The following is a 26,947-nucleotide window of genomic DNA, read 5'->3' as shown; positions in this document are numbered from 1 at the left end:
TTGCTCCAAGCTGGTGCTTTACTGTTGAGGCACAGCTTCACTTCCAGTTTTTTGGCATTTAATTGGAAATAAGAGTCACACAGACATCCCTTCCCTGGCCGGCTTCAAATTGCAATTCTCAGATTCTAAGGGGCTAGGATTACAGATGTGTGTTGCCAATGTCTAGCTCTATTTTTAATATTTTAAAGAAACCTCCATAATCTTTTCCATGGTGCCCAGCTTCTAATTTTTTTTTTTTTGTCAGTCATGGGGCTTGAACTCTGAGTCTGGACACTGAACCTGAGCTCTTCAGCTCAAGGCAAGCACTCTACTGCTTGAGCTACTGCGCCACTTTCATTTTTCTAGTGGTTTATTGGAGATAAGAGCCTCACAGACTTTCCTGCCCTGGCTAGCTTTGAACCATGATCGTCGGATCTCAGCCTCCTGAGTAGCTAGGATTACAGGCGTGAGCTACAGGTGCCATGCACCAGCTTCTAAATTTTAAGGTATCAAATTGTCCCTACTAAGGAGGTTATCTAAACTTGATGTGGTGGCTTGGCCTCAGCCTATATTCCTAGCACTGATGCTGAGAATCATGGGTTTGAGGCCAACAAGTGGTACATTACAGACTGTCTCAAAAAGAAAAAAAAAAGCACACAATTTATACTTTTCCTTCAAAATTATAATCATTATTTATAATTTCTCATTTTCCTAATTACTATCCAGGTTATAATTTTGGCCATTCATGTTGCCTCTTATTTGAATTGCTTTTCTCAACCTTTGATATTTTTCCCTTGAGATGGGGCTCTCTTATCATCCAGACTATAGTCTCCAATTCCTGTGCTCAAACCATCTTTTTGCCTCAGCTTCCCTGGTAGCACAGGAAATGCCTTTTAAATTAGCCATTAACTATTTCATGTGTACAAACATTGTTCATATTCGCATTTCAGTACTAATTCAGATGTTAAAATTAGACATGTCTGATTTTATGTAGTTAAATCTGAAATCTATCTTTTCCTGTATTGCTTCTGGGTTTGTTGTCATGCTCAGAAATACATCTCTTCCAATTACTGTCAAAATACTTTTCTTGCAGGGTGCTGCTGGCTTACACCTGTAAACCTAATTACTCAAAAGGCTGAGACCTGGAGAATCACAGTTAGATCCAGCTCCTGCAGAAAAGTTTATGAGACTGCTTTCACAATTAATCAGCAAAAAGCTAGATTAGAGGCTCAAGAGGTAGAGTGCCAGCCATGAGTGAAAAAGCCCAGTAAGTGCAACGCAAGGTCGAGTCCAAGCCCCATACTAATACAAGGGGAAAAAGCGATTTTCTTCCACTGTCTTGCTGGTTTTGATCTTCCACCTTGTCATATATATTTTTGTGAAGGATGTAAGTAGGGCTCCTCTCAAATTACTTTTTTTCTCCAATCTGGTTTGCGGGGAGAGGGACTTAGAGCGAATTTTTTAAATGCAGAGCTGGAAACCAGGCCTTCGCGAGGAGAGCAACCTCCAGAGCCAACACGGGGCAGCCCGGGACCCGCCCACAGCCCGGCGCCAAGGCCCCAGCTCCACCCACACCGCCTTCCAACTTCTCGCGTTAGTTGGACGTCATCCGAGAGCGACAGGGGCCGGGCAGTCCCGCGGCCTGTGTCGCGCCGAGCTTAGCTGGTCTGTGCTGTGCTGTCTCACTCGTGAGGCCAAGAGGCCGACGGGTCCTCCTCTCCGTGGAACCTTCAGCTTCCGGCTTCCCGCCGCCATGGAGTACCTCATTGGCATCCAGGGTCCCGACTATGTCCTTGTCGCCTCCGACCGGGTGGCTGCCAGCAATATTGTCCAAATGAAGGACGGTGAGAGGAAGGCAGGGGCGGCCCCGCCGGGCCTGGGTGGAGAGGCCCCGCCGGGCCTGGGTGTGGAGGAGCCGGGAGGGAGAGTTTGTGGGTGAGCCCCTGGGAGGAAGCACCCGGTATCTTCAAGTTTTGAGGAGGATGGCAGACAAACTTAGGACCCGCTCTGGCCATTGCTTAATGTATTGTTTTGCTAGATTAGAGCTGCTTAAGAAAATTGAATTGGTAAGGATTGAAGCCCGTTCTCGGCTGTGTAGATCTCTCAATCTGTGATGCTTCGTCGTAGCTAGTACTGAGGTTAGGCTGAGGGCGGCCCACGGTGAGATTCTTAGGACTGTGAGACCGAGGACAGAAGCTTGGCAGCTTGGCTGGCATTTCCTTTGCACCCTCCATATCTTGCTTTTGCTCACCTCGGATCCTCTCCTCCCCCGCCCCTCCCCAGCTTTGCTAGGCTTTGCTTATAGTAAATGCAGTCCACTTGTTTTATGGCTTTGCACAAGTGATTTTGCAGTGCTCAATTTTCCTCAGAGGTTATTTTAGTAATACAAATCAAAATGTTGGAAGAATTGAGTGAATGGATTATGTACACATTTTTAGTAACTTGACAAGTGCTTATTAGAAATCATGTTAAGCACTTTTTATGTATTAAGTACATGTTAAGCAACTTATGTGAATTCGTTAAATTTTTGAAACAAGCTGTCCGCTTTGCAGGTTTTAGTTTGAGGCACAGAGGTTAAGAAATATGCCAAACATTATTAATGGTAGAAGCTGGGTTCGAGTCTGTGCAGTCTTTTACCTATAGCTGCTTTAGTGTCTCTGTATAGTAGATACTCAGTCCATAATTTTAAAAGATTTTGGTTGTCGATCTTCAGAGTCTAAGAATATTATGACTGCCGGGCGCTGGTGGCTCACGCCTGTAATCCTAGCTCAGGAGGCTGAGATCTGAGGATCACGGTTCAAAGCCAGCCCGGGCAGGAGAGACCTTGAGACTCCTATCTCCAATAAACCACCAGAAAACCGGAAGTGGCGCTGTAGCTCATGTGGTAGAGCGCTTGCCTTGAGCTGAAGAGCTGAGGGACAGCACCCAGGCCCAGAGTTCAAGCCCCATGGCCGACAAAAAAAAAAAAGAATATTATGACTGATCATAGACAAGATATTGTTGAAAAGTATGCTTTGGCCGGACACTGGTGGCTCAAGCCTTTAATCCTAGCTACTCAGGAGACTGAGATCTGATTGAAGTTCAAAGCCTGCCTGGGCAGGAAAGTCCTTGAGACTTATCTCCAGTTAACTACCAAAAAACCGGAAGTGACACTGTGGCTCAAAATGGTAGAGCGCTTGTCTTGAGCTGAAGAGCTGAGGGACAGTGCCCAGGGCCAGAGTTCAAGCCCTATGACAGACAAAACAAACAAACACAACAACAACAAAAAGAAACGTATGCTTTGGCCCAGATTATTTAAAGATCATTTGGTGGATTTGAACATCTATATGCACTTGACAAGTTTGGCATTATTGAAAGGATGCAAAGAAGAGTAAGATATAGCCCTATTTTAAAAGTAGTTGCAGTTCAGCAAGAGATTTAGCTATATGTAGAAACAATGTTAACATAAGCTGAAAAGTAATGTGTCATATGAGTTGTAGCTAACTTATGACTTAATGCAGAGGAAGAGGAGATTGTTCTGTTTGTGGGTAATGAAGAGGAAATTGGATGCTGGTAGTTTACACTTATAATCATAGCTACTCAGCCAGCTTGGGCAGAAAAATCTGGGATACTCCACCTCCAATTAACTAGCAAATTGCTGGACTGGAAGTGTGATGTAAGTGGTAGAGCAAGAAAGACAAGATAATAGTACAAGGCCCTGAGTTCAAGCTCTGGTACCAGCACCAAAAAAGGGGTGAGGGGCATCATAATTGAAGAGATTAGAGAAAACTTTGAGATGACAGTTGAACCTGGGTTTAGGGAAAGAATGATTAAATTTGTAATTTCCTGAAGTATGTGAAGAAAGGGAAAAAAAATCCATTACTGTTTTTATAAGGAGATAGGTATCTGTCTGATTTGTCATTCTTGGGCTCCCATCCAGAACTTAGAGACCACTAAAGTTCTGTTCTTTCTGAAGGAAATTAGAGGGACCTGAAATAGGTTTGTCAGACATCTGTAGTATCCATTGTTCTTTAAGCTAGATTATTTTTATGAAGTTCCATTATTAGTTTTTAGAAGTTCTATTGGTGAACTAGTCTCCAAAAGAATACATTTGCTTTGAGAATAAATTTGCCTATTGTTTGAAAACAAAGGCCTTGGAGAAGCTGATTTTAGCATAATGTCTAGGGAACAATAATCAAATCAATACCTTTACAAGGTTCTTTGTTTCATCTCAATACTGTTTGTGAAACCACTTGGAAAAGTAGAGTGTGCTTTAGGCCTTCCACACACATAGTACTTATTGTTGTTATGGGGGTTGCAGCCTATTAGATATAATCCATAGAAGGAAGGAAAACTTTAAGCAAAGGAGGGAGGCCTGGTAGAGACAGGAAGATCACAAATTAAAGACCATCGTAGGCTACATAGCAAGTTTAAGGCCAGTCTGGTGCCACATTGTAAGACCCTGTCTCAAAAAACAAATGCAAAAAAAAACCCAAAGAAATAAAAACAAGGTGATTTTGTGTGATAAAAGCATTACTAGTTATAGTTTTTTTTTAATTAATGATTTTAGGAGTAAATCTTAAGAGAATCCACAGAGGAAAAAAAAGATCATTATGATATAGAAAAAAATGAATTTGAGTTTTTTTGAGAAATAGTTGGAGACAGTTGTACTCAACTTTCATGTTTCATGTAGTCTTTTTGGTATAAAATATTTTATGGCAGAAATTTTAGAGTAGTCTAAGGATTTTCCCCTCTATTTCATGAAGGAACTTTAATAGAATGGGAGGAAATACTAAAATATAATAATTTGGGGAGATTTATTTTCTGCAGGTATAAAATGAAAACAATACTTCTAAACAGTTTTTTAGCATATCACTGTGTAAATTAAGTTACTCCAAATACTCTAGCCCTTGCAGACCTTTTGTTGTGAATTCCTGTAGAATGAACTACATTATCTAATACTGAGTATAATAAAAGTGTGCATGTATGAATTTATTACACTTTTTTCTCAGTTGTGAGCTTGGCATGGATGTTTATCACCATTTGCATTTTACATACTTAGGCAAGTAATTTGCCCAGGTTCAGAGAACTAGGTCCAGACCACAGCTGAGGTTTAGTGGGTTCTAGTCCATTGGGATTTATACATTAGTCCACACTAATGTTCAATTGTCCATGTGTTTATGTTTGTGGATTTTGCAGATGCTTTGTGAATAACTACAACTTCCCTAGAGCTGTATGGGAGAGAGAGGGAGAGAGAGAGAGAGAGAGTGTGTGTGTGTGTGTGTGTGTGTGTGTGCATAACTGTGAGTGCCAGCACTAGGACTTGAACTCAGGATATCCTAATCTTGTTCTGCTCATGCTTCCAGTCTACTACTTGAACTATGCCCCCATTTATGGCTTTTTGCTGGTTAGTTGGAGATAGGAGTCTCTTACATTTGTCTGTTTAGGCAGGCTATAAACTGAGATCTTCATATCTCAGCCTTGTGAGTAGGTAGGATTTATAGGTGTGAGCCACTTATGCCAGGCCTGGCTTTTTTCCTTTTCCCTTTCCTTCTTTTTTCTTTTTTTATTGTGAAAACACCATACAGAGGGGTTACAATTACATGGGCAAAGTAATGAATGCATTCTTACCAAACATTGCTGCCTCCTCCTTTGTTTCCCCTTTTCATCTCTTCCCATTCCCCACCCCCACACACACACCTTCCCCATCCCTCCCCCACCTCCCTTTTTTTTCTTTTTTTGGTGCCACTCCTGGCCTTGAACTTAGGGCCTGGGCATTGTCCCTGAGTTTTTTGCTTAGGGCTAGTGCTTTACCACTTGAGGCATAGCTCCACTTCCAGCTTTTTTTCCCCCTTCTTTTTTGGAGGCGGGGGGGCTGGTGATTGATTGGAGTTAAGAAACTGCAATCTTGAGATCTCTTCAGCCTCCTGAGTAGCCTGGCCCTGGCAGTTTCTTTATCACTCAAGGATATTAGTATCTGTCACTTGTGATGTTTTGTTTTTGTTTTGTTTTTTTGTCAGTGGTAGGGTTTGAACTCTGGGCCTGGGTACTGTCCCTGAGCTCTTCAGCTCAAGGCTAGTGATCTACCACTTGAGCCACACACCACTTCTGGTTTTCTGGTGGTTAACTGGAGATAAGTCTCAAGGACTTGCCTGCCTGGGCTGGCTTTGAACTGGATCCTAAGATCTCAGCCTCCTAGTAGCTAGGATTACATGCATGAGTCACCGGCACCCGACAATCTATCACCTGTGTTTTTACAGCGTCTTTTACTACTTACTGGGCATGCTCTCAGTTTAAAAAACAAAAACAATGGCTGGGAATGTGGCTTAGTGGTAGAGTGCTGGCCTCACATGCATGAAGCCCTGGATTTGATTCCTCAGTACCACATATATAGAAAAAGCTGGAAGAGGCCCTGTGGCTTAAGGGGTAGAGTGCTAGCCTTGAGCAAAAGAAGCTCAGGGACAATGCCCAGGCCCTGAGTTCAAGGCTTAGAACTGACCAAAAAAAAAAAAAAAAGGAAGAAGAAGAGAAAACAACTTTTTGGTAGCTGATGCCGATAACTCAGACCTATGATCTCAACTTATTGTGGAGGTAGAAATCAAAATGACTGTAGGTTGAGGGCAGCCAGGGCAAGTTAGCAAAACATTCTCCCTCCCCGCATCTCAACCAAAAATAAAAATAAATTGGGCATGGTGTTTCACATAACCCCAGCTAAACCAGAGGTATAAGCAGGTTTGGGGTCCAGGCTAGGCAACATCTGAGACCTTATCTGAAAAAAATTAAAATAGGAAGGATTGGGGACATGGCAAATGGTAGGTTGCCTGACTACCTCTGAGTTCAAACTTCAGCCCCACCAAAATAAATATAAATTTTGGCCTGTATTGAATATTTCAAAACTGAACCATTTACTGCCTAGAACTTTAGTGTTTCTTCCAACTATGATATAAACTTGTTAAATTTGTAAGCCTGTCCTCCACAAAAGACAGATTTTTTTCTTACTCAAGAAGTGACATGATGGGCTGGGAAGGTGGCTCAGTGGTAGAGTGCTTGCCTTGCATGCATGAGGCCCTGGGTTTGATTCCTTAGCACCACATAAACAGAAAAAGCCAGAAGTGGCACTGTGCCTCAAGTGGTAGAGCACTAGCCTTGAGCTGAAGAGCTGAGACAGTGCCCAGGACCAGAGTTCGGGTCCCACAACCAACAAAAAACAAAAAGAAGTGATAGGAGTCAGGCACCAGTAGCTCACACCTGTAATCCTAATCCTAACTACTCAGGAAGCTGAGATCTGAGGATCACAGTTCAAAGCCAGCCTGCGCAGGAAATTCGTGAGACTTTTATCTCCAATCAGCTACCAGAAAACCGAAAGTGGCACTGTGGCTCAAGTGGTGGAGCACTTTCCTTGAGCTAAAGACCTGAGGGACAATGCCTAGGCCCAGAGTTTAAGCCCCATGACCAACAAAAAAAACAAAAAACAAAAAAGTGACATGAATGTATTAATAATTTTTTCTTACATAGTAAATACAAAAAGCTAGGAAACACTGATCAAAAAAAAGAGAAAAGAAAAATTGCCTTTATGTCACTGTTGATTCACACCTGTAATTCTAGCTACTCAGGAGGCTGTGCTCTGAGGATAGCTGTTCAGAGCCAGCCTGGGCAGGAATGTCTGGAGACTCTTACCTCCAGTTAACCACCAGAAGACTTGGAATTGGCATTGTGGTTGAAAGTAGTAAGGTGCTCTAGCTTTGAATGAAAAAGCTCCAGGACAGTGCCCAGGCCCATCAAGCCCTATAACCTACAAAAAAACCCAAAATAGCCTTTTCTATTGGCAAGAACTTAAGATTATACTCTTCTGTTTTTTTTTTCTTTATATCTGTTAGTGAAAAGTTTTATAAACAGCTTTACAAACTTAACAGTCTTTAGATTTCCTACAGCCTGTGTAACAAATAAAAATGTGTTTATGTGGGAGTATTAAGGCAATTCAGAATTATCTACAGACATGTTATATGTTTTTTTTTTCCCCCAAAGTCTAAGAATCTATATTACTAGTATTGACAAGTCTCCAACAGTTATAAAGAAGTTGATAGTGGCATTTGTTCTTTAAATCCTATTAAGGGATTTTAACATTTCAAAAGCGTTCATACAGGAAACATGTCTCCCAGGGAAGATTATTCAGCACTATTTGAAAAATGAAAAGCGAAAGTAGGGGTAAGATAGAAAGATTTGAGTTTTTTTTTCTCTGAAGCTGCAGTCTGAATATGGAGTTTTTTCCCTTAGGCAATAATTATAATCTGAGTATTTATCTAATCTGAGTGAGTCTGGTTCTGCTTGATAAGGTTAGAATATTTTTGATTTTTTTGAGGTATTTTAGATAGCTTACTGTTAGAATATGCATTAGAACTTTTGCTTTGGCAACCAATTTTTTTCTTTAGCTTTGGAAGCAAGTTGATTTATTTTATAAAGTGATTTATATTTCCAGCTAATTTTTCTCCTTCTTGAAATGGTTCCTTAATTTTACTGTAGCACCAGTTGTTTTTATGTGTGGTTTTGTGTTTATAGAAACATTTTAGAGCTTTATAATCAAGAGCCTTAAACTAAACTTAAAGATTCCTTTAGTTTCCTTCTTTGTTCTATTTCTTAAATTCCAAATGTTGTAAGATGGCAAAAATATGTTCAATTTGTTTAGGTACTAGTGATCAAACCCAAAGCCTCACACTGCTAAGCACATGCTGTACCATTGGCCTCAAATAGTATTTTATTTTATTTTTTTGGGTCCTGTCATGGGGCCTGAACTCTGGGCCTGGGCGCTGTGCCTCAGCTCTTCAGCTCAAGGCTAGCGCTCTACCACTTGAGCCACAGTGCCACTTCCAGCTTTTTTCTTTTTGCTTATGTGGTACTGAGGAATCGAACCCAGGGCCTCATGCATGCAAGGCAAGTGCTCTACCACTAAGCCACCTTCCCAGCCCCTCAAATAGTATTTTAAATTGTCAGCTTTCGTATATAGTTTTCTATTGAAATTAATATGTGAGTACCAGTGGGTACAGGTGGCTCACATCTGTAATCCTAGCTACTCAGGAGGCTCAGATCTGAGGATCACAGTTTAAAGCCAGCTGGGGACTCACTTCTGGTTAACTACCAAAAATCCAGAAGTAGAGCTGTGACTCAAGTGATAGAGCATAAGCCTTGAGCACAAAAGCTCAAGGACAGTGTCTAGGCCCTGATTTCAAGCCCTAGAAGTGGCACCAAAGAGAAAGTAATAAAATGTGTTGATGATTTAACTTGTAGAGTGAAAGATATTAATAACGTTGCCTACTAATATCTTCTAAAGACAGTAGTTAATAAATTATTATAGTAGTTACTTAAAACCTATTTATGGTTGCATATATAGCAGCTGTCAATTTCTGGGAAAGCAGTTTCTAACATTTTTTTTTTTTCTTTGAGCAGATCATGACAAGATGTTTAAGATGAGTGAAAAAATCTTACTCCTATGTGTTGGACAGGCTGGAGACACTGTGCAGTTTGCAGAATACATTCAGAAAAATGTGCAGCTTTATAAAATGAGAAATGGTGGGTAAGCGTTGTTGGTGCATCAGTTTGCTGAGGCTGCCATAACAGAGTGCCACAGACTGGTTTAAGCTGAACTTTCGTCATAGTTCTGTAGGCTCAAAAAATCTTGACTGAGATCAAGGTGTCAAAGTTGACATTTCTGAGGTCTTTCTTCTTGGCTTATAGATCTTTCACATGATCTTCCCTCTGTACTGTCAAAATGTACATGTTTTTTCATATATATTATATTCAGGTTAGACTTAAATTTGGCCCTGGTGGCTCATGCCTAGCTACTCAGGAGGTTGAGATCTGAGGATCACAATTTGAAGCCAGGCAGGAAAATCTGTGAGTTTTTTTTTTTTTTTGTCGGTCATGGTGCCTGAACTCTGGGCCTGGGCATTATCCCTCAGCTCTTCAGCTCAAGGCTAGTGCCCTACCACTTAAGCCACAGCACCACTTCTGGCTTTTTTTGCTTATGTGGTGCTGAGGAATTGAACCCAGGGCCTCTACCACTGAGCCATCTTCCCAACCCCATTGATGAGATTCTTACCTCCAATTAACCATCCAAATGCCAAGAGTGGAGCCTTAACTTAAATAGTAGAGCACAAGCCTTGAGCAAAAGAGTTCAGGGACATCACCCAGGCCCTGAGTTCAAGCTCCAGGACCAGCAAAAAAGAAAACCCAAAACTTAAAGAGTGTAGCTTTGGCTTAAATTAATTTGAATAAAATTACATATGTAAAATGATTAGGTAAGTTTTGTTTCCATGTTTTTTTGTAGTACATTTAGTATACATTGAGTTGCATACTTTTTTTTTTTTTTGTCGGTCATGGGGCCTGAACTCTGGGCCTGGGTACTCTGAGCCTTTGGCTCAAGGCTAGCACTCTACCACTTGAGCCACAGTGCCACTTCCGGCTTTTTTTGCTTATGTGGTGCTGAGGAATGGAACCCAGGGCCTCATCCATGCAGGGCAAGCACTCTACCACTGAGTCACCTTCCCAGCCCTTGCATAAATATTTTTGTAGTTTTCATCTATGTTAAATACTGTGCTGCAGAGATGCAAAGATAAATAACAGTCATTTACTACCATTCACTGAGGCAGCATACCCTGAGGCACAGGGTACTTAGATTTTTAGCAAGTTGGGCTGGGAAGGTGGCTCAGTGGTAGAGGGCTTCCCTTGCAAGCATGAGGTTCTGGGTTCAATTCCTCAGCACTACATAACAGAAAAAGCTGGAAGTGGGGCTGAGGCCCAAGTGGTAGAGCACTAGCTTTCAGCTGAAGAGCTGAGGGACAGTGTCCAGGCCGAGTTCAGGCCACATGACCAACAACAACAACAAAAAAAGATTTTAGCAAGTTTAGGGTGAAGGGGACTGATAATGTTTCTGAAGTATAGTAGTTACAGTAATGATTTACTAGCTGTCCTGAAAAAGATGAGTAAACAAGACTAACAAAATTTGATTATTAAAGGGGTTTTACGGGGCTGGGGAGGTGGCTCAGTGGTAGAGCGCTTGCCTTGCATGCATGAGGCCCTGGGATCCATTCCCCAGCACCACATAAGCAAAAAGAAAAAAGCCGGAAGTGGTTCTGTGGCTCAAGTGGTAGAGCGCTAGCCTTGAGCTAAAAGAGCTGAGGGACAGCGCCCAGGCCCAGAATTCAGGCCCCACGACCAGACCCCCCAAAAAAGGGGGGATTAGGTTTAAAGTCAGTGCCTAAAAGCAAAATTGTGTTAGTTTAAAATTGCCCTTAATGGCCTTTAAGTTAACTGTAAGGTCCTCTATAGTAATTCTTATGCATATTAAGGAACTGAGCTATGGGTAGGGATATGGCTCAGCAGTAAAGTATTTTTTTTGGGGGGGTGATCCAGTTGTGGGGCCTGAACTCTGGGCCTGGGTGCTGTCTCTCAGCTCTTCAGCACAAGGCAAGTGCTCTACCACTTGAGCCACAGCGCCACTTCCGGCTTTTTTCTTTTTGCTTATGTGGTGCTGAGGAATCGAACCCAGGGCCTCATGCATGCAAGGTAAACGCTCTACTACTGAGTCACCTTCCCAGCCCCGAGCAGTAAAGTATTTGCGTGTACCAGGTCCTGGATTCAATTCCTCCTATCACAGTCAGACAATAATGTGAGCATAAATAAGGGCATGAAGGAGAAAAGTGTTTATACAGATAATCAAGCTTCAGACTTTCTGCCTTTAAGATAATTATCAAATCCTTAGTAACATTTGGGAGATTAGATGGAGGACTGAGCAATATTCATGGTGTTTAGGGTTGCTCTCATTATGATTTAATATGCACTAATAAGCATGAAAACATCCAGCATTGACCCGTTAAACTTAAGTTTCACTCTGACAATAGGGCTTGAAATGTTGCAGGGAATAACTTAATGACAAGGCTTTGTGTCATTTTCCATGTAAATCTACTGACTTGTAGATGTGGAAGTGGTGCTGTGGCTGAAGTGGTAGAGCACTAGCCTTGAGCTGATGAGCTGAGGGACAGCGCCCAGGCCCAGAGTTCAAGCCCCATGACCAAAAAAAAAATGTACAGTGATGGAAAACTTTCTCTGTGTCTTGGACTTTTGAAAATCATATTATACTTAAGTTACATGTTACATAAAGTATAACTCTGAGACTATCCTAACTTCCAGTCTCTCTTCTAACATCCTTTTAAAATAAACTTACAGCAATTGGCATCTTAATATTTCTTTCTTTTTTTCAACACCTGTGTGTTTGTATCTCTTTGAAAGGAAACCTCATTGTGTTAGTGAATGAATAGCCTAACTAAGTCTCTGAATTTGATGCAACCATAGAACAGTCATCCTGATTCTATCTGTGGTCAGGACTAATCAACTATTTCATAGCTGTAGCATGAAGATAGGGACTAGAAGTAGGATTGTACCCCTTCAAACTGGACATATATTACAAATTGTAGATAAAAGATAATGGACTTTAAGAGCCATAAGGAGCCAGGTGCTGATGGCTCACATCTATAAATCTACTTAAATCTACTTGGGAATCAGACTAGGAGGATCACTTTTCAAAGCCATGCATGGAAGAAAAATTAGTAAAACACTTTCTGAACTAAGAGTTGAGCATGGTAGCACATGCCTGTTACCCTAGCTATAACAGGAAACCTAAACTAGGTAGATTGCAACCCAGGTACACACCAGGGCAGAAAACAAGGCTTTATCTCAAAAATGGCCAGCAAGAAAAAAAAAAAGTTTGGGGTCTGGGAAGTTAGCTCAGTTGTGTGCTTGCCTCACATGCATGAGGCCCTGGGTTCAATTCCTCCACATAAGCAGAAAAAAGCCAGAAGTGGCGCTGTGGCTCAAGTGGTAGAACACTAGCCGTAAGCTGAAGAACTGAGGGACAGCGCCCAGGCTCAGAGTTCAGGCCCCACGACCAACCAAAAAAAAAAGGTTTGAAAGTGTAATTCAGAGTGTCTGCCTAGCAAATATGAGGTCCTGAGTTCAAACTCCAGTACTGCCCCTATCGCCCACACAAAAGCATAGTGATACTGGCTATTGATGCATACTTTTAATACAGTATTCAGACAACCAAGGCAGGATAATTTCAAGTTCAAGGATATCCTATATTGTACAGAGAGATCCTGGGGGGGGGGGAAAGATTTGGGATACTTTATTCCTTCTTCATTTTAAGTTTCATTCTTGTATCTCTTATGCTAGGATATGAATTATCTCCTACAGCGGCAGCTAATTTCACACGTCGAAATCTGGCTGACTATCTCCGGAGTCGGGTAAGCAATATATCTATCAGTCTTAGATATGAGCAGAAAGGTTTTTTGTGCTTCTTTTATAGTTCTATTAGTCATGAGCAGTATTTTTGTCCTGTGGGGCTTTCCTGAACCGTTCTCATTGCTATTTATGCCATTTTTAGTCTCTTTAGATTTGTTTTCTGCTTGGCACTGTAGTTAATTAAAGCCCAGAAGGCAAATCTATTTTCCCAAAGAATTTGGTTAGGAGCTGGACTGGATGCTACATGCCTATAATACCAACACTTAGGAAGCTGAAGCAGGAGAATTGAGAATTCAGGGATATCTGGGCCTACATAGTAGGTTCCAGGTCATCCTGAGCCATTCAGTGAGACCCAGTCTCAAAAAAAATTTTCTTTTATTGGTTGAGACATATTTTAAGATGAAAGTTTGTGACTTTAAAAATTATTAAGTCTTTTAAGAACAACTTTAGGCTCACAGAAAAGTTAAGAAGAAACTACCAGGAATGACTTTATAAACAATATATAATTATATATAACTAAATACATAGTCAGCCAAGACACACATCCACTGCCTCCGTGTTATTTATGGCTTAGCAATTCATTTATTTTTATTGCTGAATAATACCTCTAGAGGCACTGTGGTTAGTTTCTTTATTCACCTACTGAAGGTCATCTTGGTTGCTTCCAACTAGAAGTGTGTAAACATCCATATTTAAGTTTTTGTTTGAAAATATTTCTTCCGCATCTCTGGGTAAAATAACAGCGGAGTATGATTGCTAGTCCATATATTAGAGTATTTTTAATTTTGTAGGAAACAGCCAAAAATGTTTTGAAAGTTTCTCATAGTGAACTGCTTTTTCATAATTCCTATGGTTGATTATCCCTACATGGTAGTAGAGGCAAATAATACAATTTTTATCCTAAGATTATTTGTTTTTTATGACTATTTTTGCCCAGACACAAGGATTACTTTCACTTATTCTAAGCTTATTTTATCATAGAATTCAGTTACATTAACAGAATGTTAAAAAAAGATTGGAATTACTAAAGATTGTATAGGATATGCCAAGAAAGTTCAAATGATTGCTAAGGGTATGAATTATTCCTTTCCCATAGGGACTGAGTAAATAGAGCCTTACCATATGACCTTACCCTCTGTGCATGTTTACTCATCTATGAAATCTAGGTAACTTCCCAACCCCACAGGAGTGCTAGGAAAATGAATGCTTGTAAATCATAATATTTAACATTCATATGACTTTTGCCCAAAGCATTTTGTGTAATGATTTAATCTACTCAATATTCCACTGAGACAGATAGAAGTTAATTCTCTATCGCTCATATAATGAAAGGCAGAAGGTGGTAAAGAGACTAGTTGAGGGCATACATCAGGTCAGACAAAGCTGCAATAATGAAACCATAATTATTTGACTGTTTTGCATTCTATCAGCTCCTTGGTTCTTCGGTAGTGCTCTTTTTTTTATTTCATCTCTGGCTTAAACTGAGTGATAGGGTAGACAGCATGACTCAGTATGTAGGATTACTTGCCTAGCAAGCACCAAGTCCTGAGTTCAAACCCCAAGTACTACCTCCTCCCAAAGAAAAACAAAGCAAATCTGAGTTATATGTAATTTGTGAGGGTTGTGTGTGTGCACACATGCATGTACGACATGCCAGTATAAGGTTTGAATTCAGTGCCTCACTTTCTTAAACTTATCTTTTTCACTCATAGCTGGTGCTTTACCACTTGAGTCCACTTCTTGCTGGTTAATTGGAGATAAGCATCTCAAAAGATTTTTTTTTGTCAGTTGTGGGGCCTGAACTCTGGGCCTGGGCACTGTCCCTCAGCTCTTCAGCTCAAGGCTAGTGTTCTACCACTGGAGCCACAGGGCCACTTCTGGCTTTTTGTGCTTATGTGGTTCCGAGGAATCGAACCTTCATGCATGCAAGGCAAGCACTCTACCACTGAGCTATCTTCCCAGCCCCTAGATTTTCTTTTTTGATGGTGGTGGTACTGGAGTTTGAACTCAGCCTACCACTTGAGCCATGTTCCCAGCTCATTACTACAAAAAAATTGTGTGTGGCTATTCTGGTCCTGGGCTTGAACTTGGGGCCTGGGCACTGTCCCTGAGCTATTTTGCTCAAGGCTAGTACTCTTACCACTTGAACCACAGCTCTACTTCCAGGTTTCTTGATGATGAATTGGAGATAAGAGTCTCGGGGCTGGCTTCGAATCGCAATCCTCAGATTTAAGCCCTTGAACAATAAGAATTATAGGCATGAGCCACCAGTGCCAGGCTTTACTACAAGTCTTTAAAGCAGTTTGTTTTCCAGTGCCTAATTCTAGACTTCTCAGTAAATTATCTTTTAGGACTATAGAAGCTATAGATGTGACAGATTGAGACAAATTTATACGTTTTGATCTGAATGAAAAATCTTTGGTCTCTACTACTCCTTGAGAGGAAAATAGGTCAGATAATTGGTTTTCCTGCCACCCAAAAGTTTCCATGATAGTAAGGAGTATGTCATGGCTCCTTGTATAAAATATTCTTCTGCCTTACCAGACCAAACTGAATTTCAGCTTTGGGCACAATAAGACATTTCACTAAATGCTGCAGACATGAAGAGAATTAATTAAGCTCCTTTTAGAATTGAGATAAGAGTTGCACTTGATGCAAATGCAGTGAATCCCGTTAATCTTCTAGCAGAAATGTTTGATGTTTTAACAAGTAAATATCCCTCTAGACAGGGACATAGGGCTCTAGTGAACACTGATTTCCTCTCCTTGCTTCTAGTAAAGATCCAGTCTTTGTTCTTCTACTCTCTTATCAAAATATATTTAGTTCTAAAATATGAATTTATTCTTGCATTATTTTATTCTGGGAAAAAGGGTTATGATACTTTTGTCTTCCTATAACAATTACAGGCATTAATTTTGGTGTATTTACATGGTCCTATCAGTTGGTAGATGTGACTTACTTTGGGTTAGCTGGTTACCATGCATAACTTTTGTCTGATTTCCAACTGCTGTATGTATGTTTTAGGGTTGAGTGAACATTTACTTACCACTGAGTATGTGAAGAATCTTACAGAAACTGATTTATTAAGATGGAGGCAATTGTGGTTGAGAGCATTGTGAGGATCGGATATTTGCTAATATTTGCCAGCTATATGTCGTTGGACAAATTCTAATGATTAATAAATGGTGTTTGCGGGACTGGGAAGATGGCTCAGTAGTAGAGTGCTTGCCTTGCATGCACGAGGCCCTGGGTTCAATTCCTCAGCACCACATAAGCAGAAAAAGCCAGAAGTGGCACTGTGGCTCAAGAGCTGAAGAGCTGAGGGACAGTGCCCAGATCCACACAGTTCAGGACTCATGACAGACAAAATAAAAAAAAATGGTGTTTGTTTTTATGATGCTATTGCTATAGTTTGATTAAAGAAGTAATTTAATGGTTACAGATTAGCTTCATATTAGACTCTCTGTTGTCCTGTTTTATTGTGTTTATGTATGTATTTATTGTTGGTCATGAGGCTTGAACTCGGAATATGGATGCTGTCCCTGAGCTTTTATACTCAAGGCTAGTGCTCTGCCACTTTAAACCACAGCTCCATTTCTGGTTTTCTGGTAGTTAATTAGAGATGATTCTCACAGACTTTCCTGTTTGGGCTGGCTTTGAATCGTGCTCCTCAGATCTCAGCCTCTTGAGTAGCTAGGATTACAGGTGGGAGCCACTGGTGCTCTGTTCTATTTTAGTTGAGCTGAGCTCCTAGTAAATTGAAAACTTTTTTAAATTAGTACCATTAATAGGAAAATAAATTAACACCAAACATTTTTTATGTGGTTAGGATTTATCTACAGTCCATATGGTAGCCACTAGCATATAGGGCTATTTAAGGTCAAATTTAATTTGAATTAATTAAATTAAAAATTTTAAAGTCCAGAAAGGTCTCCTAGACTTTCTTGAATGAGAAACCTGCATTTCTTTTCTTTTCCATGTTGACATGTGAACCAAAAGTCACACATGACATGATAAGCATATAGTCTTACACTAAGCTACTATTCTCCCAGTACCAGCCCCCATCTACAGTTTAGATTCTTATTTTAGGGTTTTGAAACTGTTTGTCTATTGTAGCCCAGTCTGGTCTCAAACTTGGAACCTTTCTGACTTAGCCTTTTGAGTGCTGATATTACAGATGTATATCACTATACCCAGTCACATTTTAAGTGCTCAGCAGCTATAATACTGGACATTCACAAACATAGTATATTTTCACGGTCACAGAAAGTTTTCTTAGTGTTATTCTAAACATTTACATATGTCTCTACCTAAGTAGACACATATGTATTTAACCATTTGAGTTATAAGGAGACTGAAGCTGGTTTATAGAGAAGTTACTTTTTCCTATTAATGTATCCAAGTAAATGTATCCAAAGGCATAGGTGAATAAATTATAAAAGGCAATTAGTCTGCATGTGAATGGGTCACATCTGTAGTCCTTAGCAATTCAGTAGGCTAAGATCTAAAAGAAGATCAAGGTTTAAAACATTCTATGCAGATAAATCTGAGAGACTTTTATTTCCAATTTAAAAAAGCAGAAAGTAGAGGTATGGCTTATGTAGTGGAGCTCGAGCCTTGAGTGAAAAAGCTAAGCAAAAACGAGAACCTTGAGTTCCAGACCAATTACTGGCATGCGCTCATACATAAAGCTAAGATTCTGACTTCAAATACTTTAATGCTGTTTTGTTCTTCAGTTACTCAACTGATATACAAGTATGTTTGTGCCCTTAGGGGATCCTGAAAATGTTCATTTCTTTTTTCTTTTTTCTTTTTTGGTCGGTCGTGGGGCTTGAACTCTGGACTTGGGTACTATCCTTCAGCTCTTTGACTCAAGGCGAGCGCTCTACCGCTTGAGCCACAGTGCCACTTCTGGTTTTCTAGTGGTTTTTTTGGAAACTGGAGACAAGAGTCTCACGGACTTTCCTTGCCTGGGCTGGCTTTGAACCATGATCCTCGGATCTCAGCCTCCTGAGTAGCTAGGAATCGTTTCAGCCACCGGCGCCCAGCTGACATGTCCATTTCTATTAAACTTAAGATTCAGACATAGAATTATATAAATGAGCTATGAATATATGTCCACTGTTGATTTTCAGCCAGTATTTACTGAATAAATGTCCAGTTAGTGCCACATATACCATAAAGAATACTACCATGCTTTTGTACACTGGAAGGGAATGTTATTAAGGTTTTAAAAAGTGAAAATGTTCAAAATCCTTCATGTTAGTTTTTTATTTAAGTGTTTGTGTACATTGAAGTTGATTGATTAGGCCTCCAGAAACAGAAAAGGGGTTAGTTCAACTTCTGTTATGTGTTCAACTCCCCATTTTCCAAGTATTTGTGAGATTCCTTTAAGCAAAAGCTTGGTTTCAGTATCCCTCTGTTGGTACCTAATGTTTGTGTAATTTTGCAGAAAATAATAGTTGGAGTGAATAAATGATACCTCCCTGGAAAATAGTATTTAAGTGACATAACTTCTCCTATTATTAAGAACTGTTTTTTGAGCTTCAACAGGATTATTTTGAAAACTTTGTAATGACTTAGAAACTATGCTCAAAGCCTATGTGCTTAAATTCTTGTTTGGTTAATGGGCAAAAGAGGGAGCATAATGAATAATGGGGCTATTTCTTGGAGTTAATTGTGGCAATTGTGGCATAGCCCATTTGAAATGATCTATTACACATTCACCATTTCCATTTTATAGATATGAAGACTGAGGTGGAAACCAGCCAACTCTGAAGTCCTTAGGGAATGTGGAATTCTGTGCCAGGGTGTAGGTAGGGTGCTAAACTCTACAATACAGCATCTTTAAGGCTTTACTACTACTCGTTGGCCAAAGTGTTTTCATAGAACTTTTTCTGAAATGCTTTATGAGCTATTGGTAACTTAGTTTGTTAATAAGGCCATCCAAATGCTTTGTAAAGAAGCAGTAGAAATAATGAATTGGAAAAAATACCCAGCTTATATAGTAGTTTTTACATCGTATACTTCAAAGCTGTCTTTAGATTCTCACCTAGAAAGACCAGTATAGTTAAGCTTTAGCTCTACTTCATGCATATCAACTGTGCTTTTATCTTTTTTTTTTTTTGACTGTCTTGAGGCCTGAACTCTGGGCCTGGGCGCTGTCCCTCAGCTTTGCAGCTCAAGGCTAGTGCTACCACTTGAGCCACAGCGCCACTTCCGGCTTTTTCTTTTTATGTGGTGCTGAGGAATCGAACCCAGGGCCTCATGCATGCAAGGCAAGTACTCTACCACTGAGCCACCTTCCCAGCCTGCTTTTATCTTTTATATTCAGGAATTGCATGTAATCTTTTATTTGTAAAGGTAGATTCACCATCTCAAATGGTAGCTTAAAAACTATCATACCTTAAAACTACAAATAATTGAAAGCCTTGCTCTAGGATGTTTCGTATTAACTCTGCTGTGAGTTAGTTGAAAAACTCAGAAAACTGAGCAACAGTGGCTCATGGCTGTAATCCTAGCTACTCAGGAGGCTGAGATCACAGTTCAAAGCCAGCCCAGACAGCGTCCATGAGACTCTTATTTCCAATTAACCACTAGAGAACTGGAAGTGGTACTGTGGCTCAAAGTGATAGAGCACTAGCCTTGAGTGAAAAGGTTCAGAGATAGCGCCCAAGCCCCGAGTTCAAGCCCCACTACCCACCAAAAAAAAAGAAAGAAACAAACTCAGAGGAAGAAAGTAATTGACTGTAGGATTTTATTTATTTATTTTCATGCTAGTACTGGGGCTTGTACTCTGGACCTCTCGCTTATCACTCAAGGCTGGTGTTCTACCACTTGAGCTACACTTGCACTTCTGGCTCTCTGCTGGTATTTGAGATAAGAATCTCTCAGATTTATCTACCTGGGCTGGCTTTGGGCCTCCATCCTCAAATCTCAAGTCTCCTAAATAGCTAGGATTACAAATGTGAAGCACTGGTGTCTGGCTGACTGCAGAATTTTTTTTTTTTTTTTTTGGTGGGGCTTGAACTCTTGGCCTGGGCGATGTCCCTGAGCTCTTCAACGCAAGGCTAGTGTTCCATCACTTGAGCCACAGCGCCAGTTCCAGTTTTCTGGTGGTTTATTGGAGATAAGAGTTTCACGGGGGCTGGGAAGGTGGCTCAGTGGTAGAGCGCTAGCCTTGAGGTGAAGAGCTGAGGGAGAGTGCCCAGGCCCAGAGTTCAAGCCCACGACTAGACCCAAAAAAAATTTAAAAAAAGCCAAGCAAGAGCAGGAGACCCTGAGTTTAAGCCCCAGTGCTGGCACAAACAAACAAACAAAAAAATTGTAAAAAAAAGTTTCATGGACTTTTCCTGCCCAGGCTGGCTTTGAACCAAGATCCTCAGATCTCAGCCTCCTGAATATCTAGGATTATAGGCGTGAGCTACTGGTGCCTGGCTTGACTACAGGATTTTATGGTTTCTTTCAGTCCTCAGATAGCACCCAGTGGTGACCAAAGGAGGTATTACCCAATGGTTTAGGTCCCTTGAATAGGTGCTTAACATACAAAATGCCTAGTTTCAGTCTTCAACATCATGAAAAACAAAAATAAAGACCTGCTGACATGACCATAACTAGACTTGGATTTATTTTTTCAGTGAGAGAAACATAGGAAAGAACTTCAGGTATTAGTTATTTCTAGAAGTGGACATGGCTTGTCCTAGCATTGAATTGTCCTAGCCCTGAATCAAAAATTATCCTATTTTTGATATTGATAGTGGTGTGTATATGTAATAGTGCATACCTGTCTTATAAAAAGATCCTGTTGCTTTGACTGTTGTATTCTGCACTATAGTTATTTTCTTCATGCTTTAGATGGCTGTCACAAAAAATATTATCTGTTTATTGATATCATTGGGGCCATATGATCTTGTGAGCTGATGCCCCAAGTGAAACCTTGACGTTGCAGATCTTGTCCCCTAAACATGACCAGCCATTTGATATATGTGATTAAAATATCCACAAGAGGTGTCATTTCATAGGCTTTTTATCAAAGTGGTTAGCAGGATGTGACATGACACAGCATTCACTGCCTTCTTCCTCTATGTGCCATCTCCCTTGAGGCCTCATCTTCCTTGCTCACCCCATCCTGTCCATGCCCAGGCTTGCCTTCCAGCTCACCTGCTCCAGATGGGTGGCACAGTGGGAGGATACTGACAAAGGCAGATGTGTTTATTTTCCGGAGACAAAATGTTGTGCTACTGCAGATGGTGGTGCCTTGGAGCAAATGCCAGCCTTTGACACCACTGCCACATAGCCTGGGCATCTTGACAGAACTGGCCGACTTCTGGTAATGGGGAAATTAGAAAAAAAGAAACTTAAGATATAATTAACTCTTTAATTTTTTGGATCCATCCCTTTTAGACTCAGTGAGCCATTTTCATTCCCGCCATACCTGTCAGTTGGTTAGTTAACTATATGTTTTTACTTTGGGCCAAGACTTATGTTTATTACTTTTGCCTCCTAACCTCAGTGGGACATGAAGTAAAAACTGAAAACATATGGCTGCATTCAGATGGATATTCAATAGTGCTGCAAAACACAAATGTATCCCAGGTCACATCTTAGAGGAATCTCCTAGGATCAGGGTGGCTTAGATCTGCCCCACTAGAGATACTGCTGTTCTATTTTTAGTGGTCATTTTGATTATCCAAAGGCCCAGAGACAGATGTGCCTTGAAGTTGAGATGCCTTAATTAATATGACAACACTTGGTGCTTAATACTGTTTTTCTACCAAGAGGAATAAAAATTCTGTCAGCTGCCCTTTTGAGCAGTTTACTTAGGCAGTCATTAGGGCTTGAGAAAAGTCCATCAGGAAGACAAGAGTAGCTTTTGAATTATTGTACTTACTATTCTCCTAAGGAAGTCCAGGGACATGGCTTGAGAAGATTATTTGAAGCTACTAGCTTCATCAAGAAACCTTTTTTACCCTCTTCTTTTTAAAAAATTATGTGCTGTTTTTCCCAACCCTAGTGCTGATAGCTAGGAGTTTGCAGGTGTAAAGTCCTCCCCCTCCCCTTCCCCATCTCTCTCCAGGGGGTTGTATGTGAGAAGGTGTTGCTTTCTCACTCAGAGAGCATATATGTGCTACCCTGTTGGATGCCTGCTGTGAGCAGAGAGAACCCCTATTCTGGTTGAGTGGAATAAGCTTATTGGATGGCTGGAATTGTGCAATCCCATAATGCCAACTTTTCACTTAAAATATCTTTTCTGTCCACAATGGTGATGAAGCATTTGTATGATTTGTATCATTTTTTATACAAATCATGTGATTTCCTATTTGGTTTGATTTAAGCCTAGAGTAGCAGAGTACTGTGTCTGTATAGTAAAAACATGCCTATTATTTTTTAAGATGTTTACCGTTAGAAATACAGATTTACACTTTGTTTTTGTGGTTCTTTTTGCTGGTTCTGGGGCTTGACCTCAGGGCCTGGGCTTTTCCCCTAAGTGTTTTTGTCATAGGCTAAAGCTCTCCCACTTGAGTTAAGCTCCACTTGCAGCTTTTTGGTGGTTAATTGGAGATAAGAGTCTCACAGACTTTCCTGCCTAAGCTGGCTTTGAACTATGTTCCTCAGTTCTGAGCCTGAGTTAGATAGCTAGAATTACAGGTATGAGCCACCAGTACTTAGCTTTACACCACCTTTTAAGATTGTTTGAAATCAGTGCTGTGGCCTGGGTAGGCACAGATGTGGACATGCCCTAATACATACTCATAGACAGAAATATACACATTTTAGTGCTTCTTTTTACCTGCCTAGGATCACCCATATGAATTTACAGTCTGATCTAAAAAATCCTGTGAGATTTTCTTTACTTTCTCCCTAAAATAGATACATGTAGGCAACAAAAAGGGCTTTGGGGGGAATATAGTATTGACTGTGCTATCTACCATGTGTATTCATCATATACATTAAGCTGTACATCTATATTTTATGTACTTGCATATGTGTTACTTTGTAAAAGGTTTATGATGATAAAAAAGGAAGGCTAAAGTGGCAAGAAAGCACAACACATCTTTTTTTTTTCTTTTTTTGCCAGTCTTGGGCCTTGAGAGGCACTGTCCCTGAGATTCTTTTTGCTCAGGGCTAGCACTCAACCATTTGAGCCACTTCTGGGCTTTTGTGTTTATGTAGTACTGAGCAATCGAACCCAGGGCTTCATGCATGCTAGGCAAGCACTCTAACTAAGCTACATTCCCAGCCCCAGCACAACACATTTTTTAAAGTAATAAATGAAAAAAAATTCAGATTTACCATTGCCTTTGAGTATAGACAATAAAGAAAATAGGATTAATCATATTGAAAAGGAAAAAAAAGTAAGGAATAATAATATCTGAATAGCTGAAATGTTCTACCAAAATTCTTCACTTCCCTTTCTGTTGCCTATAGCCAAGATGTTCTGTAACTGCTATTTATTTAGCAAATCTCCAGCCTGCTATTGTTCTTAGGGCTGAGGAAACAGGTGCAACGCTTAGTTCATGCCTTCAGATGGTGAATGGAAAAGTAAACAATCACTTTGACTGGAGAGTGATAAGTGCTAAGATTCCCATGTACACAGGGTGCTGTTGAGATCACAGAGCTTTACCTGATCCTCAAAAGACTAGTTGTTGCTAAGACGAAGCTGAAGCAAAAGGGAAAACTGGAAGCACACATCAGGATATATGAGAGCATGTTAGAGTAGGCACAGTGTTTGCAAATGATTTTTAGGGCAGGTCCATTCGTTCTCAGAGCCTCTGGCCCTAATTTTTTAATCTGTTTTAACTAATGAGACATAGCATACAAATCATATTGTATTCCATTAGTTAAAACAGGTAACTAGAGAGTTATTAGAAAATTTAAATTAACTAGAGTCTAGTTATTAACTAGAGTTTTAATCAAATAAAGCTCTAATTAAAAAGTAAATATCAATATATGGCATAGACCATTTATAAGGAAGGCTGAGAGTTTGGAGATAAGAATATAAATGGAAACTCTGGAGGTGTAGTCCATGTTATGAAGACTTTTAATGAAAAAAAAATTTCCCCCTCTTCTTTTTTGTGCCTGACCAAACTGCAATTTCAGATCTGAACAGGATTATAAGCGTGAGCTACTGTGCCTACCTAGCCTTTTGCTTAGCTTTTTTTGCTCAAGGCTGATGCTCTACCACATCTTCACTTCAATTTTTTTAACTTGTTAATTGGAGATAATAGTCTTTTAGATTTGTTAGCCCAGGCTGGCTTTGAACCTCTGTCTTCATATCTCATATCTTTTACTTTCCAGAGTAGCTAGGGTTATAGATGTGAGCCACTGTCACCCAGCCTGGTCCTTGTTCATTTCCAGAAGACCATCTTATTTATTAAATCAGAGAGAGGAAGCCATGTGCCAATGGCTCACACCTGTAATCCTAGCTACTCAGGAGGCTGAGATATGAGGATCTTGGTTGGAAGCCAGCCCAAGCAGCAAAGTCCATGAGACTCTTAGCTCTAATTAACCGTCAAAAAGACAGAAGTGAAGTGGTGGTCAAGTGGTAGAACACTACCCTTGAGCACAAAAGCTCAGGGACAGTGCCCAAACCCTGAGTTCAAACTCCTCCACACACAAAATCAGAGATGGATTACTTGTAATGTTCAGCATTCATACTCAGGAGGCTGTTCTTCATTGTCAACTTAATATATTCCAGGGTGTGTTGGTCTGTAGGAAAACATGGCTTCTGCATTTGAGTTTTTTAAGGAGTTAAAGATATATGGAATCTTGAATTTTCCCTGGAAACTGCTAGCTCATGAAAAAAAGAATTCAAGTGGCCTTGTTGTTAACATGGTGTTGGTTTTGCCATTGCATAATCAGCAATTTTATTTTGATGTTATTTGGGAGAAAGCAGTATTTTTGATTAGCAAGTAAAATTAATGTAGAAAGCAAATACTGTGTTAACTAGTTGGTATAATAAGGCATCTGTGCCATGTTGCATTTCAACTCATTAAATCTCTAAACTTCGATTAAATACGTAAGGCTACAATTTAACAGGAGAACCAATCAAATTTGGGATTCATGATGGCTTTAGAAGAATAAGATTTGTAGAATTTTTGGAATGATTGAGAAGGCACTTTAAAATCCAGTCTTACTTAAAAGTGAAGCATACATAATATTTGAATCTTAAGATTGAAAATTGTTGAATTTCTACTGTTACCAGACATTTTTCTAGGCACTTGAATGCAGGTGAGAAATTTAATTCTTTGTAACTCTCAGACCAGCAATATTATCCCTCCCATTACATATAGAGCACTTAAGGCTCCAACTGGACTATTTAATTTATTATACTAAATGTACTTTCAGAGAATTGCCTAAGACAGAGAAAAGAAACAGAAGATGTGTGCACACACCTGTCATCCCAGCTATGTGGGAAACATGAATAGGAGAATCCAGGCCAGCTTTGGGCATAAACATGAGATCCTATTTCAAAAATAGCCAAAGCAAAAAAGGGCTAGATACGAGGAACTCAGGTGATTGGGTATCTGCTTAGCAAACTCAAGACTGACTTCAGGACTGAGAGAGGGAGTAGAGAGGAAAAGGAGAGAGGAAAAACTAATCTTGTTATCAGAACCATGTTTTTTTTGTCTCATTTTGTGCTCTTAAAAGTCAAAGGTTTAAGCTGTGCCAGTGGCTCATGCCTATAATCCTAGCTACTTAGGAGGCTGAGATCTGAGGATCACAGTTCAAAGCCAGCCCTGGCAGGAAACTCCTTGAGACTCTTTATCTCCAGCAAACCACTAGAAATACGGAAGTGATGCTGTGGCTCAAGCGGTAGAGCGCTCGCTTTGAGCTGAAGAGTACCGGGAAAGCGCCCAGGCCCAGAGTTCAAGCCCTACGACCACCAACAACAACAACAAAAAAGTCAAAGGTTTGCTTGCCTTCTCCTCAATGTAGTATGATGATTTATAAACATAAGTGTGATTGGTTTTTAGTAACAGAAGAGAACAGAAGAAAGTCAAGCAGTTGCTTTTACCTCCCTGTTCAGAAAGTTACTCTTTTTGTTGTTGTTGTCCAGTTCTGGGGGCTTGAACCTAGTGCCTGAATGGTATCCCTGAACTTTTTTGGTTAAGGCTGGCATTCTATCACAGCTTCACTTCTGGCTTTTTTAGTGCATAATTGAAGATAAGAGTCTCACAGACTTTCCTGCCCAGGCTGGCTTTTAACTGCTATCCTCAGATCTCAGCCTCCTGAGTAGCTAGGATTACAGGTGTGAGCCACTGCTGCCTGGCTCTGGTTCTGTTCACTTTCAGCTTCTTTTCAGACATAGCATTAATAGAAAACTCTCTTAGGATCTAATTCTGTACCTTTTTTTTTCGTCCAACAGTACTAGAAGATAATAGGAACTTGCTCTTTCTTGTATCTAAGCTTTTGCTAATATTCTCTCTAGTATGTACCTGTGTGCTCTTATGGCTAGCTGTTAATTGCTGACTGACTCACTTCCATATTTATCAGGAAAATTTTCTCTGTACTTACCTTCTCCCCATTCCACCAAGTTTATGACACCCTCAACTTCTTTTACTGGTACAGCAACCTACATATACCTCTCCCATGTGTCCTTTTAGAATTGGTAACTGACTTCCACAATATGAGTGAGAAAGTTATGTTCATGTCAATAAAACCTCCAGAAGGCTGCATTTTCACTGAGGCTCACTGA

At 40.3% G+C, this 26,947-nt stretch overlaps 1 protein-coding gene across 1 annotated transcript; it reads left to right on the top strand.

The window, feature by feature from the left end:
- The first annotated feature begins 1,444 nt into the window (after positions 1-1,444).
- On the top strand, positions 1,445-26,947 carry LOC105999121. The gene is made up of 4 exons (XM_013034052.1): positions 1,445-1,823; positions 9,400-9,522; positions 13,180-13,290; positions 26,856-26,947. The coding sequence occupies exons 1-4, from the start codon at positions 1,445-1,447 to the stop codon at positions 26,945-26,947; spliced, it is 705 nt and encodes a 234-aa protein (XP_012889506.1).

Source organism: Dipodomys ordii, unplaced genomic scaffold (genome assembly GCF_000151885.1).
Source record: "Dipodomys ordii isolate 6190 unplaced genomic scaffold, Dord_2.0 Scaffold181, whole genome shotgun sequence".
Lineage (NCBI taxonomy): Eukaryota > Metazoa > Chordata > Mammalia > Rodentia > Heteromyidae > Dipodomys > Dipodomys ordii.
Note: the sequence above shows the minus strand (reverse complement) of the source record. Positions and strands in the feature narration are given on the sequence as shown.

What these genes read in the sequence shown, in the direction of transcription:
- LOC105999121 (XM_013034052.1), top strand. Translation starts at nt 1,445, where the DNA reads ATGCAGAGCTGGAAACCAGGCCTTCGCGAGGAGAGCAACCTCCAGAGC. An exon ending in TATTGTCCAAATGAAGGACG is followed by an intron (nt 1,824 to 9,399) that starts GTGAGAGGAAGG and finishes TTCTTTGAGCAG; the next exon opens with ATCATGACAAGATGTTTAAG. An exon ending in TCTTAGATATGAGCAGAAAG is followed by an intron (nt 13,291 to 26,855) that starts GTTTTTTGTGCT and finishes GTGTCCTTTTAG; the next exon opens with AATTGGTAACTGACTTCCAC.